Source organism: Hyperoodon ampullatus (genome assembly GCF_949752795.1).
Source record: "Hyperoodon ampullatus genome assembly, chromosome: 5".
NCBI classification, from domain to species: Eukaryota; Metazoa; Chordata; class Mammalia; order Artiodactyla; family Ziphiidae; genus Hyperoodon; species Hyperoodon ampullatus.
This window is the reverse complement of record NC_136918.1, coordinates 79687703-79708921: the sequence shown is the minus strand read 5'-3', so window position 1 is coordinate 79708921 and position 21219 is coordinate 79687703. Positions and strand designations below refer to the sequence as shown.

The 21219-nt window shown below is 35.6% G+C and overlaps 1 protein-coding gene across 4 annotated transcripts in view; it reads left to right on the top strand.

Moving 5' to 3' along the window:
- STXBP5L (syntaxin binding protein 5L) overlaps positions 1-21219 on the top strand; it is a gene marked incomplete at its 5' end in the record, with an annotated part of 378190 nt that overhangs the window by 127648 nt on the left and 229323 nt on the right. For all 4 annotated transcript variants that reach the window (XM_079705005.1, XM_079705003.1, XM_079705004.1 and 1 more), the window contains one exon: positions 2305-2368. In XM_079705005.1, coding sequence (XP_079561131.1) covers positions 2305-2368 — 64 coding nt within the window. The remainder of the gene's footprint in view (positions 1-2304; positions 2369-21219) is intronic.

The window sequence follows — 21219 nt, the reverse complement described above, 5'->3', positions numbered from 1 at the left end:
CAATACCTGCCTGGCTCCTGTGGGCTCTTGAATTCATGACCATGTATAATATGGGAATACACTGCAGTCTAGGACAAAATACAAAGGAATACCAGTATTTAAGATAAGGGAAGAGAAAGTCCACAAAGAAAACTATTGAGAAGCCATTCTGGTGAGTGGGAGGGAGAGAAATAAATAGGGATATTAGAAAAATTGCTTAGATGACTATCCCATGAATTTAATTTCATTGATAATTCTATCTAAAGTAATTTTTATGGGATTTATAGAATCCAGAGTACACAGTTGCTTTTTAAAGTCAATTTCTAATGGCCGTAAACTTTGCAAGTAATGCTTGGTAGTTTTCGGAAATTTAATGTTAGGGAAAAAGTCAGAAAAAATATCAAAATGTTAACAGTCATATCTAGGCAGTGAAATAATATGAGAGATTTTTCCTCTTAACTTTTGTTATCTTCTGAGTTTCAGGGTTGTTTTTTTTTTCCAATTAAAAAGAAGTCTCTTCTATAGTCTGAAAAAGTTATTACAAATAACTGAAGATTAATTGTAGATCTTTTTCCTGAACCTGAGTGTTTTATAGAGTCATAAGCTAAATGGAAGAGTCTTTCATATGGTCTAACTAGTGTTTCTCAAAGTGTATTTCAGTGATTCCCTCAGTAGAGGATCAATGCTAAAGGATTCTATGGACCAAAATTTTGGAAAATGTTGAAGATTTGCAATGGTGATTTGCATTTTATGGCTCTAAGAAGTTCTGTAAAAGAACTTTAATATTATTAAATAAAAATATTTTAATTCAAGGTTTCCCAAACTTTTTTTTTTTGATATGGGACAGTCTTTATGTGAAACACCTTATATATATTCACTAGTTTATCATGGAGTACACTTTGAGTATTTGTTGTTCCAATCAAACCCAAAAGACAGATAGGGTTTTTGGTTTGTTGGATACTATTAGTTACCAAAAGATAATTGAAGGACATTGTCTTTTATCAGAGGCATTTATACTGTAATAAAGCACTGCATTTATATGTTAATAATATATTACATATAAACATAAAAGAACTGCAAAAAACCCTGTAAACGTTTTATGAAGCCTTTTCTTCCCACACATATCCTAGAATGCAAATAGTAACTGTAATTTCTAATTATTCTAATGATTTACAACAATCATAATACATACTATTTATTGAGTACTATGTTTTGGCATTATGTTAGATGCTATATGTATATTTTAACCCTCACAATTATTCAGTAGGTACACTGCTATCATTTTCATTTTTAAGTGAGAAAATTTAGGATAAAGCTACTAACAAAATATCTAAAAGATATGTCTTTATTTTTCTGAGTTACTCTAGGGAGTCAGTATCTAGGGAACCTGGAGTTACTTAATTTGTCACTTTTGTCTGAGTCCAAAGAGTTTCTAAAATTTAAGTCTTCATTATTGTTTTATGCAGAATATTTGATTATTTTCATGTGTGCTTAAGAAGTAAATTATAAATATGTCAATATACTTATACTAGGGTTAATCTGCCACAATTAGGTCATTGAAGAAAGGATTTGGAAAAATGAGCAATAATAAATCTATATCATATCCGTTCATGTCATATTTAACCATGACATATTCATACTCAATGGTGACATCAGTTAAAGTAGGAAATATAAAAGAAACATGCCAGATATTAGAATAGAATAAATTTAAAGTCAGATTAACAGCGCAAAGATCCCTTTAACAATACGCTCCTACACTATTATTGATTACCCTAGTTAACCAGATAAATGAGACAGAACCAGTGAACTAGGTTTCCCTAGTTGCTCAGTTTTCTGTAAGATGGCTATCACTATAAAGAGTCTATTTGTAAGTAAAAGGAGTCACTGTACTTTCCTTTAGAAGCAAAATCAGAGATTTCTTTTCAAAGGAAATTTTAAATTTGGTATGTAATTTTCAGTTTGGTTGAAACAGGTTTGCAGCATCAGCCTTGTGGCTGTATAAGTAAAACTTCATTCTCAAATTTTCAGAGAACCAGATCTGGCAACAAACATATAAGCATATAAGATAATAAAGAATCCCATTGTTATGTGGATCTGTGTTCTTAAACCTGGTTTTTTAAAAATAGACCTACTTTAATAGAGTTAGTAGGAGAAAGAAAAGTAGTCTTAAAGAAAAACAACCAAAGACTCAAATCACTCTAAGCTAAACTCCAGAATATTGGGAGTGTATTCCAGTATAATCTTAATTTCTTTGTTTCAGTCTCTAACGGTAAGGTGTTTTAATGTTTGTTTTTTTTTAATTACTCTTTTGAATTGATTTAACAGATCCACAAAGACTCATCCAGGTCCAGTTGTACATTTAAGTGATAGCCCAAGAGATGAAGGGAAAGTGAGTATTACAATACCACTATTCTTGAATTTATTTTCCTTATTCTTGAATAAAGGTGTTTCTTACTATTATTTTATACCTAATATCTAGCACAGTGCATTCAGTGTAATCTAAAATTAAAGTATGTTGAATGAATGAATGAGCAAATAAATGAATGAACATATTATTTACACTAATAATGGTCCCAAATTGAGTCTTTAGTTTCACTTAAAGTTGATATTTAATTCTAGAATTTTGAGGAAAGCATGTAACACGTAGAACAACTTTAATTTTCAAATATTCAATGCCTGAAGTTAAAAATATTGTCAATATCATTAATGATTGGCCCCTGATATTCAGTAATGGTAATGATAAATGACCAATATTAAATAATCATAAATTAGCTAATCTTAATTTTATAAATAGGTAATAATATAGAAAGTGTTCTAAGATTACAGAAATAATACTTATTTTGATTATTCATAATTTTCCTTTAATTATGAGAAACAAAGTTGATAACGTGAAAATCTCTAGAGTGTCCCTTTCATTATAAATATTATCTCTTCAAGTATATAATTTTTGCTAAGTACTATATAAAACACCTAAATAAATTATTTACTATAGGTTTGGTTCTTTATTTTTAAATGATAGAAACTGAATTAGCCTAATAAATATTGAACCTGAAAGACAAGTCCCCTGATGGTGAGAGAAAGAACATTGAATTTCTTCAAACTGATTCATAAATACAGTGTAATTCCAATCAGGTGTCATTAGAATTTACTTTTTTAATTGAAGTATAGTTGATTTACATTATTATATTAGTTTCAGGTGTACAACATAGTGATTAAGTATGTTTACAGATTATACTCCATTCAAAGTTATTGAAAGATAATGGCTCTAATTCCCTGTGCTATACAATATATCCCTGTTGCTTATCTATTTTATACATAGAAGTTTGTATCTCTTAATCCCATACCCCTAACTTGCCCCTCTGCCCTTCCTGCTCCCACCTGGTAATCACTGGTTTATTCTCTATATCTGTGAATCTGTTTCTGTTTTGCTATACACACTCATTTGTATTATTTTTTAGATTCCAAATATAAGTGATATATATTTTTGTGTTTGTTTGAATAATTTCACTAAGCATAATATTCTCTAGGTCTATCCATGTTGGTGCAAATGGCAGGATTTCATTCCTTTTTATGGCTGAATAATATTTCATTGTGCATATATGTATATATACCACATCATTTTTATCTGTTCATCTGTTCATGGGCACTTGGGTTGCTTCCGTATCTTAGCTATTGTAAATAACGCTGCTATGAAGATTGGGGTACATGTATTTTTTTGAGTTAGTGTTTTCATTTTCTTAAGATATATACCCAGGAGTGGAATTGCTGGATCATATGGTTGTTGTAGTTTTAGTTTTTTGAGAAACCTCCTTACTGTTCTCCATAGTGGCTACACCAATTTACATTCCCACCAACAATGTACAAGAGTTCCATTTTTTCCACCTCCTCTCCAACATTTGTTATTTATGGACTTTTTTTTTAATAGCTTTTAAAAAAATTTATTTAATTTATTATTTATTTATTTTTGGCTGCTTTGGGTCTTCATTGCTGTGTGTGGGCTTTCTCTAGTCGCGAAGAGCAGGGCCTACTGTTGATTGCAGTGCGTGGGCTTCTCATTGTGGTGACTTCTCTTGTTGTGGGGCACGGGCTCTAGGCGATGGACTTCAGTAGTTATGGCTCATGGGCTCAGTAGTTGTGGCTCACGGGCTCTAGAGCACAGGCTCAGTAGTTGTGGCACACAGGCTTAGTTGCTCTGCTGCATGTAGGATCTTCCTGGACCAGGACTCAAACCCGCATCCCCTGCATTGGCAGGCAGATTCTTAACCACTGTGCCACCAGGGAAGCCCTATTTGTGGACTTTTTGTGTTTTTTTTTGCGGTACACGGGCCTCTCACTGTTGTGGCCTCTCCCATTGCGGAGCACAGACTCCAGATGCGCAGGCCCAGCGGCCATGGCTCACGGGCCTAGCCGCTCCGCGGCATGTGGGATCTTCCCGGACTGGGGCACGAACCCGTGTCCCCTGCGTCGGCAGGCGGACTCTCAACCACTGCACCACCAGGGAAGCCCTATATATGGACTTTTTGATGACAACCATTCTCACAGGTATGAGGTGATATTTCATTGTGGTTTTGATTTGCATTTCTCTGATAATTAGCAATGTCGAGCATAATGAGCAATGTCATGTGCCTGTTGGCCATCTGTAAGTCTTCTTTGGAAAAATGCCTATTCAGGTCTTCTACCCATTTTTTAATCACATTGTTTGTTTTTAAATATTGAGTTGTATGAGCTATTTATATATTTTGAATATCAGCCTCTTGTCAGCCATATCATTTACAAATATTTTCTCCCATACTATAGGTTGTCTTTTCATTTTGTCAGTGGTTTCCTTAGCTGTTCAAAAGCTTTTAAATTTAATTAGGCACCATTTGTTTATTTTTGCTTTGTTTCTTTTGCCTTAGGAGGCAGATCCAAAAAATATTGCTACAATTTATGTCAAGAGTGTTCTGCCTATGTTTTCTTCCAGGAGTTGTATGGTTTCAGGACTTATATTTAGGTCTTTAATCCATTTTGACTTTATTTGTGTATATGGTATGAGGAAATGTTCTAATCTCACTGTTCTACATGTAGCTCTCCAGTTTTCTCAGAACCACTTGTTGAAGAGACTGTCTTTTCTCCATTTTATATTTTTACCTTCTTTGCCATAGATTAATTGACCATAGGTACAAGGGTTTACTTCTGGAATCTCTATTCTTTTTCATTGATGTATGTGTCTTGTTTTGTGACAGTACCATACTTTTTCATTACTGTAGCATTGTAGTACCATCTGAAGTCTTGGAGCATGATACCTCCAGCTTTATTCTTTTTTCTCAAGATTACTTTGGCAATTTAGCATCTTTTGTGATTCTATATGAATTTTAGGATATTTGTTCTAGTTCTGTGAAATATGTCTTGGGTATTTTGATAGGGATTGCATTAAATCTGTATATTGCTTTGGGTGTATAGACATTTTAACATAATTAATTTGTCCAATTCAAGAGCACAGGATATCAGTTTCTTTGTATCGTTCTCAGTTTCCTTTATCAATGTTTTAAATTTTTCAGAGTGTAGATATTTTATCTCCTTGATTGTTTATTTCTAGGTATTCTTTTTGATGAGATTTTAAATAGGATTGTGTTTTTACTTTCTCTTTCTGATAGTTCATTGTTAGTGTATAGAAAAGCAATAGATTTCTATATATTAATCTTGTATCCTGCAATTTTGTTAAATTTGTTTATTCTAACAGTTTTGGGGTGGAGGCTCTAGGATTTTCTATATAAAGTATCATGTCATCTGCAAATAGTGACAGTTACTATTTCTTCCCTTCCAATTTGAATTCCTTTTAATTCTTTTTCTTGTCTGATTCCTGTGGCTAGGACTTCTAATACTATGTTAAATAGAAATGGCAAGAGTGGGTATCCTTGTCTTATTCCTGAATTTATAGGAAAGGCTTTCAGCTTCTCACTGTTGAGTATGATGTTTGCTGTGGGTTTGTTATAAAGGGCCTTTATTATGTTGAGGATAGATCAAAAGCTAAGCCAGAAAACAAGTCTCAACAAATTTAAGAGGATGGAAATTGTACCCAACATTTTTTCAAACCACAACAGTATGAAAGTAGAAATCAATTATAAAGAGAAAAATGGGAAAAGAACAAACATGGAGACTTAACAACATGCTACCAAAATACCAATGGGTCAATGAGTAAATCAGAAAATACCTTGAGACAAATGAAAATTGAAACACCACACTCCAAAATCAGTGGAATACAACAAAAGCAGTTCTAAGAGGGAAGTTTTTAGTGATACAGGCTTTCATAAAGAAACAAGAAAAATCTCAAACAATCTATCCTACCACCTAAAGGAATTATAAAAAGAGAAAGAAACAAAGTCCAAAATTAGTAGAAGGAAAGAAATAATAAAGATCAGAGAGGAAATACATAAAATAGAGATTAAAAAACAATAGAAGAGATCAGTGAAACCAAGAGCTGTTTTTTTTTAAAGATAAACAAAATTGATAATCCTTTAGCCAGGCTCACCAAGAAGAAAAGAGAGATGACCCAAATAAACAAAATAAGAAATTAGAGAGGAGAAATAACAACCAATACCGCAGAGACACAAAAAAATCATGAGAGAATACTACATACAGAATAATAAGATAATAATACAACAGTTATATGCCAACAAATTGGACAACCTAGATGAAATGGACAAATTTCTAGAAACATACGACCTACCAGGACGGAATCAAGAAGAAACATAATTTGAACAGACCAATCACTAGGAGTATAGTTGAATTTGTAATTAAAAAAAAAGAAACCTCACAGCAAAAATGTCTAGGATTGGAGAGCTTCATAGGAAAATTCTGACAAACATATAAAGAAGAACTTATACCTATCATTCCCAAACTATTGCAAAAAAATTGAAGAGGACAGAACACTCCAAAAATCATTCTACTAGTCTAGCACTACCGTGGTACCAAAAACCATAAAAAGGCATTACAAAAAAAAGAAAATTACAGGCCAATATCTCTTTTTACATGGATATCCATGTAAAAATCCTTAACAAAATATTAGGAAACGGAATCCAACAGTGTGCAAAAAAGATCATACACTATGATCAAATGGGATTTATTCCAGGAATGCAAGGATGGTTCAACATTTGCAAATCAATTGATGTGATACCAACATTAACAAAAGGAAAAATAAAAATCACATGATCATCTCAATAGATGCATAAAAAAGCATTTGGCAAAATTCAACATCCTTTCATGAAAAAAACTCTCATCAAAGTGGGTATAGAGAATTTACTTAATTTTTAAAGAATTTACAAGCTGATTTAAAAATTCATAAGAAAAATGAAATGTTTAAGAATAGGCAAAACATTTTTTCAGAATGAATAACATTGTGATATTGGTACAGGGGAATATAAGAAGACCAATAGATCTAAACAGATATTCCAGAAATGGTTCAGGTGTTTGGGAGAATTTTGTATATTTTGAGAAGATGTTTCAGGGTATGATAAACTATTGAATAAATGGCTTTGGCCCATTAGTATCCATTTTGGAAAAAAATGTAAGACCTCTACCTTATACCATTCACAGAAGTAAATTCCAGGTGGAGAAAATACACAAATGTTCAAATAGCAACTCAGAGTTTTAGAAGAAACAGTAAGAAACAGGTTGTTACTGTGGAGTAGGGACCTCCTTAGGAAATCTTTAAGGAATATGCCATAAGAAGACAGTCATGATAAGAGACAGGCAACAAAGTGAGAGACAGTGTTTTCTAGATATATAGCAGGCAAATAATGAATATGCAAAATATATAAAGATCTTTTGCTAAATCCTCATCTTTCATAATAGGAAATCAGTAGATAATGTCTAATTAATAAATCAAGAAATGGCATTATAAATATAATTAGAAACATGAAACTAAGTCTACTAGAAAAGATGATTTTAAGAGTTGAAGGTGTGGTTGCCTCTTACCTCTGAAGGTAAGGGTTTGGCAGTGAGGAGGAACCAGCCTTATTAGTAATCACTAGGGAAATGCAGTATGCCCCTTGTCCCCCTGGCAAAATATTAAAAATTGAAAATATTAATAATATCAGGTAATGGAAAAGGCATTGAAAAATAGGCATCTAGATACAACAATCATGGGTATACATACCAGTATGGGCAATTTGTTATCAGCATTTAAAACATGTTGATAGATAGAAAATCCATTTCAGATATCTATCCTATTTATATGACCAAAGGTCAAAATACTGAAAACAGCCTAAAGCTCTATTAATAGAAAATTGAATAAATGACTGATGATGTATACATACTGTGGAAGGCAGTGATGATAAGGAAAGTTCTTCAAGCCACATTTTTAAAAGAAAAGATGCAGGGCTTCCCTGGTGGCGCAGTGGTTGAGAGTCCGCCTGCTGATGCAGGGGACACGGGTTCGTGCCCCAGTATGGGAAGATCCCACATGCCACGGAGCTGCTGGGCCCGTGAGCCATGGCCGCTGAGCCTGCGCGTCCGGAGCCTGTGCTCCGCAACGGGAGAGGCCACAACAGTGAGAGGCCCACATACTGCAAAAAAATAAAAATAAAAAAAAAAGAAAAGAAAAGATGCAGAACACTAAGTGTAGTATAAAACCACTTGAATAATGAATTTGTGTTCTTACTTATATATTCAAATACTCAAGGAAAAAAGCCTAAAAGGAAATGCATAAATCTGGGGAGGATACTAGTGATTAGAATTGCGGAAAATGGTCAAAGTTATTCTTATTTTACTTGTGTTGTTCAAATTTTTATGAAAGAATATAATGTGTGTTAATTATGTAATTAAAAATTAAAAGGAATGCAAAATAAATTAGTATTACAGGCAGAAGACTGTTTGAATTGTGGCTCCACTGCTTATTAGCATATAACCTTAAATAAATCACTTGCCTTCCTGTTGATTAGTTTTTCTATCCGTAGCCTTTTGTCACATACAAATTCTTGATTTGAATGTACTCAGCCTTTTCAGTCTTTTTATTTGACTCCTGCATTTTGTTTGTTACCCAGTAGATCTTTCCCTTCCTGAGGGAAAATATAATTCTATTTTTTTCTATCAGTTTTAAGGCTTTCCATTTCACAATTAGATTTTAATCTTTGTGTAATTTATTTTATGTTGGTTTGAAATAAGGGTATACTTTCATTTTTACATATAAATAATTCATTTATTGAATAGTCAGTTCAGTTTCCACTGATTTATAAGGACGTCTCACTTATATATCAAGTTCCCATATTTGGGTGGGTCTTTTTCTGGATTTTTTTCTCTGTTGCATTGATATATTTATCTATTATACTACTGATAGCACACTTTATTAATTATAATAACTTTACAAGATATCTTGATATTTGGTAGGTCTCCCCTTCTCCCTCTCTCATCTTGGCTTTTTATGACCATTTATTCTGCTATATGAATTTTAGGATTAGTTTATCAAGCTCTATGTAAATCCTTGTTGGGATTTTGTTTGAAACTTGAACATATTGATGAATTTAGAGAAGATTTACGTAATTAAGACATGAGTGTTCCATCTTTCCATCTTATAAACACGATATATTTACTTTTGGCTTTCTTTTATGTTTTTTATATGGCTTTATAACTTGCTCACGAAAGTCATACATATCTTTTGTTACCTTAAATTTAAGTATCTTATAGATTTTATTGCTCCTATGAATTAGTTTTCTTAAAATCAGTTTCATAATTAATTGTTAGTGTATAATATATTGTTCATTTTTGTTATTATATATTTGACTACATCACGGAATGTTTTGTTTTTAGTAGCTGTCTTTAGATTATCTGAAATATTTTGTGTATAAAAGCATAGCAATTGTAGACAAATTTTGTTTCATATATGTGTTGATGGAAAATTAACCAACAGTCAATTTTTGAAAGAGATGGAAAATATTATTCGAGCCAAATTGAAGATTATAACCTGGGAACAGCTTCTCAGAAAACTTTGAGAACTGTTCCACCCATTAGAGGTCAAAGCACAGTTATATAGGTTTTTGAGACAGAGGGCTATACACTTAATGATGTAGATAGTTTACACAATCCAGATCTGCAACTACAAAGTGATGGGTCATTGTGACCCCTTACAAGATTAAAAAGGAACGTTATCTTTTAAGGAGTTGTCTAGTTGGTGCTAGGAGAATGTTGCTCTTTATCATTGAGCAGGTATTTCTGCCGATGGGGGGGTTTGGTCAATGCATAATGCAGGTGCACAAAACACAGTACAGGGGAGAGAGGAGGCCAAAGGGCAGGAAAAATTTTTGTGTTTAAATTTTCCTTGACTTGCCTTAAAATATATATATTATATATATATTTGTTTTGTTGGATAGGAACCCAGTGTAGTGCTGAATATAAATTGTTTTAATGGGAACTTTCTTTTGTTTCTAACTGCAAAGGAAATGCCTCCAAGATTTCAGCTTTAAGATGTTTGCTGCAGGCCTTTGATTGATGAAGTTAGAAAGTTGCCACCTCTTTCCAGTATTCCAAGGGCTTTACATTATGAATGGTGTGGAATTTTATTTAATGCTTTTCTATAGTATCAAGACGTGTTTTGTACCAGTCTCAGCCTATTGATAAAGATGGTATTGACAGTGATAGTAGAAATGCCTGGTGACAGTCAATTGGGTGAGTCTTAACAAATGTTAACCCTTTTGAAGCCAGTGTTGTGGCTGGAACAGCCCTTGTGATTCTTACTATGATTGCAAGACACACCTCAGCAACAACCATGTGAGAACTTTGAAAAACATGGTTTATTACTCATAGCTCCTGGAGAGTACATGGCATGCCTGGGGCCACACAGGGATGTTGTGGTCAGGGAGAGAGGGAGTTAGGGAGGGGGAGAGAGAGAGAGAGAGATAAGGAGGGTGGGGAGAGAGAGAGAGATAAGGAGGGTGGGGAGAGAGAGGGAGAGAGGTAGAGAGGGAGAGAGAGAGAGAGAACATGGACCTGGAGTTTTATTGAGATTGGGGTGGGATGCCTATGGTTTCGCAGGTTCACTTTATTGGTGAATTTAAAACAAGAGGAGGAATTAAAGTGCAAGAAGGGAAGTGCAAGCAGTCAGTCAAATGGCCAGTTTATCTAAGTCAACCAGAGCTTTCTTTTTTTTTTTTTTTTTTTTTTTTTTTTTTTTTTTTTTTTTTTTTTTTGTGGTATGCGGGCCTCTCACTGTTGTGGCCTCTCCCGTTGCGGAGCACAGGCTCCGGATGCGCAGGCTCAGCAGCCATGGCTCACGGGCCCAGCCGCTCCGCGGCATATGGGATCCTCCCAGACCGGGGCACGAACCCGTATCCCCTGCATCGGCAGGCGGACTCTCAACCACTGCGCCACCAGGGAGGCCCCAGAGCTTTCTTAATAAAAAAAAAAAAAAGGAAACTTCCTGGGTGGCTCATCCTGGCTCTTTATCTAGTTGTGTAGCTGGCAATGGGTTTATTTCAGATGGAGGTCTTTGCAATAGATGCCTCAGTAATCAAAAGCTTAGTGCCAGGCACTTACATTGCAATTTAAAAAGCTGTCAGGTACTTACACTACAAAATGACTCTTCCTTAATTATTTTTTGAAATATGTAAATAGATTTCCTAATGTAAACATTTTTGCATTTCTGGGATAAATTCAAGCTGGAAGGGGAAAACTTTCATGGAGGCTTGTTGGTGCAGTGAAAGAAGGAACAAATTACTGATGTTAAGGTTCCTGCTGAAACAAAATAGTATCATAAAATCAGAAAATAGGGCTTCCCTGGTGGCGCAGTGGTTGAGAGTCCGCCTGCCGATGCAGGGGACACGGGTTCGTGCCCCAGACTGGGAAAATCCCACATGCCGCGGAGCGGCTGGGCCCATGAGCCATGGCCGCTGAGCCTGCGTGTCTGTAGCCTGTGCCCCACAACGGGAGAGTCCACAACATTGAGAGGCCCGCATACCACACACACACACACACAAAAATCAGAAAATAGAACCCCCTGTCCCTGAGACACCATTTACTAAAGAAGCTGCATATTAGCCTATCAAATACAAGAGGGTGCTCTTGGACTGAGAGGTGCTCTTGGACTGAGAGGTGTCTGTATTGGGCATGTTGCTGTGTACATCTCCTTGGATTCTCTCAGCTTTGCTTATCTCTCAAACCCTTGGCTGCTTGCTTCATCTCAGTTTTGGCAGGGTTAATCAGCTTCATGCAGTACTACTTTTTGAAGCTGACTGGCTATACCCAGAGCCTTTGGCTCCTCTCTTTAATTCTGGATTTAGATAATGTGCCATACTGTGAGGCATGAGATGTGGCTTCCCTAACAGATGCCAAAGGGGTCAAATGACACAGCCCTGGAGTGAAGGGGTGTTAATTTCCCATGGAGAAAACCTTGACCAATATTATTAGACAAGACACAAGAAATAAGTTCTTCCTCCCTTCCTTCCTATGGTTGGGCTATTCTGAATCATGGTTTTTCCCTGTAAGCTGTTAGAGACATCCTGCAAGCCAAGTAAATACACCTGCTAGGTTATTGGCTATGTCTCTTCTGCTTCTCCCCAAGAAATAGCGGTTAGTATGATAATGAATCATCTTTTACTTCTTTGCTTTACTTCACTTTTCCTTTATTATTGCAGCCCTGAGATTATACTTCTTAGTGAAACATTAGCACTTAGGCCTTGCCTCAGTCTATTTTCTACAGAACCCCGGTTAAGATAATAGTATCCGAATTGTTCTAGATCAGGGATAGGAAACTGTAGCTCATGGGACAAATCTAGTGTACTGCCTGTTTTTGTAAAATGATTTCTTGGAACACAGCCATGCTCATGCATTAACATGTTTTTCTATGGTTGTTTTCTTACTACAAAAGCAAAGCTGAACAGTTGTGACAGAACTATATGCCTGCAAAGCCTAACATATTTGCTCTCTATCCATGCATAAAAAGTTTGTTGACCCCTGTTCTAGACTGTAGACCTTCAGGATGGGATTTTAGAGTTGGGTTATCTCTTATCTAAAATCAAAGGACCCAGTGAAGGTGTCAAGTGAAGTATTAAACCCTATCATGTGGTGACATCAAAATTACTCAAACATTCTCCTTTGATTAATTAGGATGAGGCGCTAATGGAAAGGCAAGCCAACAGGAGATCGAATATTTGTGGTGGTTAATTCATAAAGCGCCATGATAATTGTAATGATGATGGAATAAAATAGCTTGCTTTGATGCCACTTGTATTATTTTCTATTCTAATTTAAATTATGACAAATTTGGTAGTTTGAAACAACACAAATGTATTGTTTTACAGTTCTGTAGGCCAAAGTCCAACACAGGTCTCACTCGGATAAAATCAAAATACTACAGGGTTGCATTACTTTCTGGTAGCTCTAGAGGAGAACGTTTTCTTGCCTTTTTCAGATTTTATAGGCCTTTACACATTTCTAAGCTTGTAGCCACCTTCCTCCATCTATAAAGACAATAATTTAGCATCTCTTTGACTTCCTTCCATCACCAAACCTCTTTCTAACAACAGCTGGGAAAGGTTCATCACTCTTAAGGACTCGTATGTTCAGATTGGGCCCACTTGGCTAATTCAGGATACCTCTCCATCTCAACAAACCTTAATTACATCTAAAAAGTCTTTTTTGTCATATCAGTTAATGTATTTATGGGTTCTGAGGATTAAGGCATAGACAGTTTTGGAGGGAGCATTATTTCACCTACCAAAACACAGAGACTGTGTGAAAATAAAATGATCAACTTAGAACAGTTCATTACTGATTTAAGGCATTCCAGAGGCCCTCTAAAACAACGTTAAAGGAACTCTTAACTTCTGCAGCTTTAGGGCAGACTGTGCTAAAAATAGACCCAGGATCTTTTTATAAGGAGACTAAACACATAGTTTGAAAGGTCTTATTTTTTTTTTTGCGGTACGCAGGCCTCTCACTGTTGTGGCCTCTCCCGTTGCGGAGCACAGGCTCCGGATGCACAGGCTCAGCGGCCATGGCTCACGGGCCCAGCCGCTCCGCGGCATGTGGGATCCTCCCAGACTGGGGCACGAACCCGTGTCCCCTGCATCGGCAGGCGGACTCTCAACCACTGCGCCACCAGGGAAGCCCGCGAAAGGTCTTATTTGTTAAAGTGAAAGCCCTGATAGGAAACAGTATGACCCTGACATCTGGTATAGCTTTCTAGGGCTGCCATAACAACGTTGTATAAACTGGGTAGCTTAAAACAACAGAAATTTACTAATTCACTGTTTGCACGCCAGAAGTCTGAAGTCAAGGTCTTGGTTGGGCCATTCTCTCTCTGAAGGCTCTGGAAGAGAATCCTTCCTTGCCTTTTCCAGCTTCCGGTGCCTCCTAATGTTCCTGATTTTTGGCAGGATAACTCCATTCTCTTTCTCTGTCTTTAAATGGCCTTCTCCTCTATGTCTCTGTATCCTCTCTTCTTCTTTTATAAGGACACCAGTCACTTGATTTTAGGGCCCACACTAAATTAAGGATGATTTCGTTCCAAAATTCTTAACTAATTACATCTGCAAAGACCCTATTTCCAAGTAAGGACACTTTCTGAGGTCTTCCAACTTTCATCTGGTGAGCAGAAGTGGCAAGTAGCTATATAGCTCATAAGATTCATACATCAGAGACTCATGTGTCGTAAGGCTTTATCCCATAAATATCTAGGACCTGGCCCTATATGTGATGATTTTGAAGGTCTAATGGTCTGGGGATGGAGGGGCATCTCCTCTAAGGTAAAATGTAAGCTTTTGTATTTCTCCTTATTAAGAAAGTGTCATGTCACTTGGTGGGTGCTTTTGGATTTAGATAATAGTATACAAGGCCCTAGAAATTATTGTTCCAAATCAGTTTTTTAGGTTATCCAAAATTCTGCCACTTTTGAGTGGAGCCTAGAGAAAAAAAGGTCTCTTCCCTAAGTCCAAGTGCAGCCTACCCTACCATTTGGTGTCTATGATCTGCTAGAGCTTAATGTATTTGGTAGTTAAGAACACTCTATTGGAAAGCCCCATAAGAGAGGAACAACAGCTGCTCTCCATTTTCAAAGTAACTTCTGGTGTGCTGATGGGCCCTTGTGGAGACTGAACACCTAATGATGGGACACCAAGTGACTGTGACTTGACCTGTCCAGCATGAGTTGGATGTCATCATATTCATTGATTCCTAGGATTGGGTGAGGGATGTGACAGTCCATTTTACAATGGAAGAGGTATATTTGGGAAATCAGCCTTGAACTGTCCAAAAGGCCTAAGTGAATTGGATAAATGGGGAACCAAGAATTCCTATGTTGCAACAATGTCTTTCTCTCAACCGACATATATGGTCTTATGGAGTAGGAGGGGAATATCTAAAACCAACTAATGGAGTAGGACAGAATTCAGGCCTGGTTCATAGACAGGGTCAGATGATTGGTTGGTACTATCTGGGCAAGGAGTACTGCTCAATTATGTCTCCACTTAGGGGGTGACATGGAGTGACCTGATGAAGAAAAATCCTTACAGTGCATAGATACCCATGCAGTATACTTGATTGTGCATTTTGTATTGAGAATCAAACACAATAATAAAAAAATCCAGAAACAAAAATTTCTTTCCATTCGGTGGGAATGTACATTGATGCAGCCGCTATGGAAAGCATAGTGGTTTTCCACTACGAAGGTGCCTCAAAAAATTAAAAATAAATTGATCTTGTAATTCCACTCCTGGATATTTATCCAAAGAAAGCATAGACACTAATTAGAAAGGATATGTGCACTTCTATGTTTATTGCAGCATTATTTACAATAGGCAAGGTTTGGAAGCAACCCAAGTGCCCATTAATAGATGAAAGGATTAAGATGTGGTATACACACACACACACACACACACACACACACAGAGGAATATTTCTCAGTCATAAAAAGAATGAAATCTTGTCATTTGCAACAACATGGGTAGACCTAGAGTGTATCATGCTAAGTGAAATAAGTCAGACAGAGAAAGACAAATACTGTTGTGAATCACTTATATGTGGAATCTAAAATACAAAACAAATGAACAAATATAACAAAACAGAAACAGAGTTAGAAATACAGAGAACAAACAAGTGGTTGCAAGAGAGGAGAGTTTGGCATGAGGAAAGAAATAGGTGGGGGAGATTAAGATTAATAAACCTCCAGTTGCAAAATAAATGAGTCATGTGAGGAATACAGTCAATAACTATGACTCATAGTGGTGATCATTTTGAAATGTATAGAAATACCAAATCACTATGTTGTGTAATAGGAACTAACAAAATGTGGTAGGTCAATTATACTTCAAAATAACAAAAAACTCATAGAAAATATGATCAAATTTATGGTTACCAGAGACAGGGAGTGGACAGAGGGGGAATTGGATGAAGGCTGTCAAAAGGTAGAACCATCCAGTTATAAATAAGTACTAGGGATGTAATGTACAACATGATAAATATAATTAACACTGTTGTATGTTATATATAAAAGTTGTTAAGAAAGCAAAACATAAGAGGGCTCATCAAAAGAAAAAAATTTTCTACTTTGTATCTATATGAGATGATGGATATTCACTAAACTTATTTGATGAACATTTCATGATGTATCTAAGTCAAGTCATTATGTGGTACACCTGAAACTTATACAGTGCTGTATGTCAATTATGTCTCAAAATTGGAAGAAAAAAATTAAATGTCATTACTAAAGAAAGACCCAGCTATAATTTGTGTACTTTTCTATATGTATATTTCAATAAAAATATTAAAAAACACCTATTCCTGATAAAATAAATTTATAAAATATTGAATGAATTCATACTTCTTTAATGATATATGTTATATATATTATATATGTATGTATAATGTATATAATAATAATATTATATATATATATAAAATCTGGGATTTTAGTTAATAGGGAAACACCAAGAGACATTGCCACTAAAGTTAGGAAGAAAGCAAGGATGCTCATCCCCTCCACTCTTTTGAACACTATAGGATGTTTTAGTAATGCAGTTAGACAAGCACAAACAATTAGAGGCATAAAAATTGGAAAGGAAGAAGTAAAATAGTCTCTATTTTAGATTATAGGATAATATAACCTGGAATGCCTAAGAAAATCAACATTAAAATTAATACAAAGAATAAAATAATTTAGAAGGTAGCATACTAAAATCCAACTATAGAAACAATACCCTCTTAGAAAACATAATGAAGAGAAGATCCTGTACAAAATAGCAAGAAAAGTTTTAAAAATAATTTGCTATAAAATTAACAAGAAAATCTATACGTGGAAAACTCAAAATTCCTGAAAACTTGAATAAGTGAAAGGTATCCTTTGCTCTTGGATAAGATGACTCATTTTTTCTTCTATTTGTTGAACTTTATTCTCTTTTTCTTGACATTCTACAGTTAAATGCTTACATTTATTAAAAATTTATACTTTCTCCTTTTAATATGTACAGGCACGCCTTGATTTACTGTGCTTCACTTAATTGCACTTCACAGATATTGCATTTTCTTTCAAATTGAAGATTTGTGGCAACCATGAGTCGAGCAAGTCTATTGGCACCATTTTTCCAACAGCATTTGCTCACTTTATGTCTCTGTGTCACATTTTGGTAATTCTCACAGTATTTCAGACTTTTTTGTCATTATATTTCTTAAGGTGGTCTGTCATCAGTGATTATTTTTAATTGAAATATAGTTTACTTATTATATTAATTTCAGCTGTACAACATAGTGATTTGATACTTTTATAGATTATGCACCATACAAAGTTACTATGATATTATTGACTATGTTCCCTGTGCTGTATATCACATGCCTATGACTTATTTTAAAACTGGTAGTTTGTGCCTCTTAATCCCCTTCACCTATTTTGCAACCCTTCCCTCTGGCAACCACTAGTTTGTTCTCTGTTGTGAGTCTGTTTCTGTTTTGTTGTATTTGTTTGTTTTGTTTTTTAGATTCCACATATATAAGTAAAAACATATACTATTTGTCTTTCTTAGTCTGACTTATTTCACTTAGCATAGTACCCTCCAGGTCCATTCATGCTGTCACAAATGGCATTATTTCATTCCTTTTTATGGCTGAGAAATATTCCTGTGTGTGTGTGTGTGTGTGTGTGTGTGTGTGTGTACGTACCACATCTTTATCCATTCATCTGTTTATGGACATTTAAGTTGCTTCATATCTTGGCTGTTGTATACAGTACTACAGTGAACATTGGGGTGCATATATCTTTTTGAATTAGTGTTTTCCTTTTCTTTAAATAAATACCCAGGAGTGGAATTGCTGGATCGTATTGTAGTTCAATTTTTAATTTTTTTGAGGAACCTCCATGCTGCTTTCCATAGCGGCTGCACCAGTTTACATTCTCCCCAACAAGGCACAAGTGTTGCCTTTTCTCCACATCCTTGCCAACACTTGTTAATTATTGTCTTTTTGATGATAGCCATTTTGACAGGTGTGAGGTGATATCTCATTGTGGTTCTGATTTGCATTTTCCTGTTGATTAGTGATGTTGAGCATCTTTTCATGTGCCTGTTGGACATCTGTATAGCTTCTTTGGAAAAATGCCATTTTTTAATCAGATAGTTTGTTTTTTTGATATTGAATTGTATGAGTTCTTTATATATTTTGAATGTCAGTTGCATAATTTGCAAATATTTTCGCCTATTCCATAGTTGTCTTTTAATTTTGTTGATGCTTTCCTTCACTGTGCAAAAGATTTCTAGTTTGATGTGGTCCCGTTTGCTTATTTTTGCTTTTGTTGTCCTTGCCTGAGGAGACAGATCCAAAAAAATATTGCTAAGACTGATTTCAAAGAACATACTGCCTATGTTTTCTTCTAGGAGTTTTGTTGTTTCAGGTCTTACATTTAAGTCTTTTGTACATTTATTTATTTATTTTTTAATGGTATGCCCATTGCTATGGCTTTTTTAAAAGAATATTTATTTATTGGGCTGCATCAGGTCTTTGTTGCGGCACATGGGATCTTTATTGCGGCATGTGGGATCTTTCGTTGCGATGCTCATTGTGGTGCACAGGCTCTTCGTTGCAGCACGTGGGCTTCTCTCTAGTAGTGGCATGAGGGTTTTCTCTCTCTAGTTGTGGCATGCAGGCTCCAGGGTGAGTGGGCTCTGTAGTAGTGGTGCACGGGTTCCAGAGCATGTGGGCTCTGTAGTTTGCAGCATGCAGGCTCTCTAGTTGAGGTGCACAAGCTCAGTAGTTGTGGCGTGCGGGCTTAGTTGCCCCGCGGCATGTGGGATCTTAGTTCCCCGACCAGAGATCGAACCCCCGTCCCCTGCATTGGAAGGCAGATTCTTTACCACTGGACCACCAGGGAAGTCCCCTTTTGTCCATTTAGAGTTTATTTTTTTATATGTTGTGAGAAAATGGTCTAGTTTCATTCTTTTACCTGTAGCTGTCCAGTTTTCCTAAAACCACTTATGTAAAGAAACTGTCTTTTTCTCATTGTATATTGTTGCCTCCTTTGTTGTTGATTAATTGACCATATGTGTGTGAGTTTATTTCTAGGCTCTCTATTCTGTCCCATTGATCTATGTGTCTGTTTTTGTGCAGTGTCATACTGTTTTGATTACTTTAGCTTTATAGTATATTTTGAAGTCAGGGAGTGTGTGTGATACCTCCAGCTTTGTTCTTCTTTCTCAAGATGGCTTGGATTATTCAGGGTCTTTTGTGGTTCATTGAAATTTTAGGATTATTTGTTCTAGTTCTGTGAAAAATGCCATCAGTATTTTGATAGGGATTGCATTGAATATGTAGATTGCTTTGGGTGGTCTAGACTTTTTAACACTATTAATTCTTCCGATCCATGAACATAGAATATCTTTATTTATATTGTCTTCAATTTCTTTCATCAGTGTCATATAGTTTTCAGAGTGTAGGTCTTTCACCTCCTTGGTTAATTTTATTCCTAAGTATTTTATATTTTTTGATGCAATTTTTTTTTTTTTTGCGGTATGCGGGCCTCTTACTGTTGTGGCCTCTCCCGTTGCGGAGCACAGGCTCTGGACGCGCAGGCTCAGCGGCCATGGGTCACGGGCCCAGCCACTCCGCGGCATGTGGGATCTTCCCAGACCGGGGCACGAACCCATGTCCCCTGCATCGGCAGGCGGACTCTCAACCACTGCGCCACCAGGGAAGCCCCTGATGCAATTTTAAGTGGGATTGCTTTCTTGCTCTCTCTTTCTGTTAGTTCATTTTTAATGTATAGAAATACAGATTTATGTATATTAATTTTGTATCCTGCATCTTTACTGAATTTTTTTATTAGTTCTAATAGTCTTGGCATGAAGTCTTTAGGGATTTTTATATAAAGTATCATGTCATCTGCAAATAGTGACAGTTTTACTTCTTCCCTTCTAATTTAGATGACTTTCATTTCTTTTTCTTGTCTGATTCCTGGGGCTAGGACTTCCAATACTATGTTGAATAAGAGTGGACATTCTTGTCTTGTTCCTGATCTTAGAGGAAAAGCTTTTAGCTTGTCACCATTGAGTATGATGTTAGCTGTGGTTTTGTCACAAATGGCTTTTATTATGTTGAGATATATTCCCTCTATACCAACTTTGATGAGGATTTTTATCATGAATAGTTGTTGAATTTTGTCAAATGCTTTTTCTGCACCTGTTGTAATGATCATGTGATTTTATCCTTCCTTTAGTTAATATGGTGTATCACATTGATTGATTTGCAGATACTGAACCAAACTTGCACCCTTGGGATAAATCCCATTTGATCATGGTGTATGATCCTTTTTATGTATTGTTGAATTTTGTTTGCTAATATTTTGTTGAGGATCTTTGCATCTATATTTTTCAGATTTATTGACATGTAATTTCCTTTTGTTGTAGTGTCTTTGCCTGGCTTTGGTATCAGTGTAATGCTGGATTCAAAGAATGGGTTTGGAAGTGTTCCCTTCTCTTCAGTTTTTTAAAAGAGTTTGAAAAGGATAGATACTGCATCTAAAGGATAAAAGATAGATACTAAATCTTCTTTCAGTGTTTGGTAGAATTCCAGTGTGAAGCTATGTGATACTGGACTTTTGTTTGTTGGGAGTTTTGTTTTTTTTTAAATTACTGATTCAATTTCATTACTGGTAATTGGTCTGTTCATACTTTCTATTTTTTCCTGGGATATTGTACATTTATAGGAGTTTGTCCATTTCTTCTAGATTGTTCAAGTTGTTGTCATGTAAATGTTTGTAGTATTCTTCAATTATTATATTCCTGTGATATC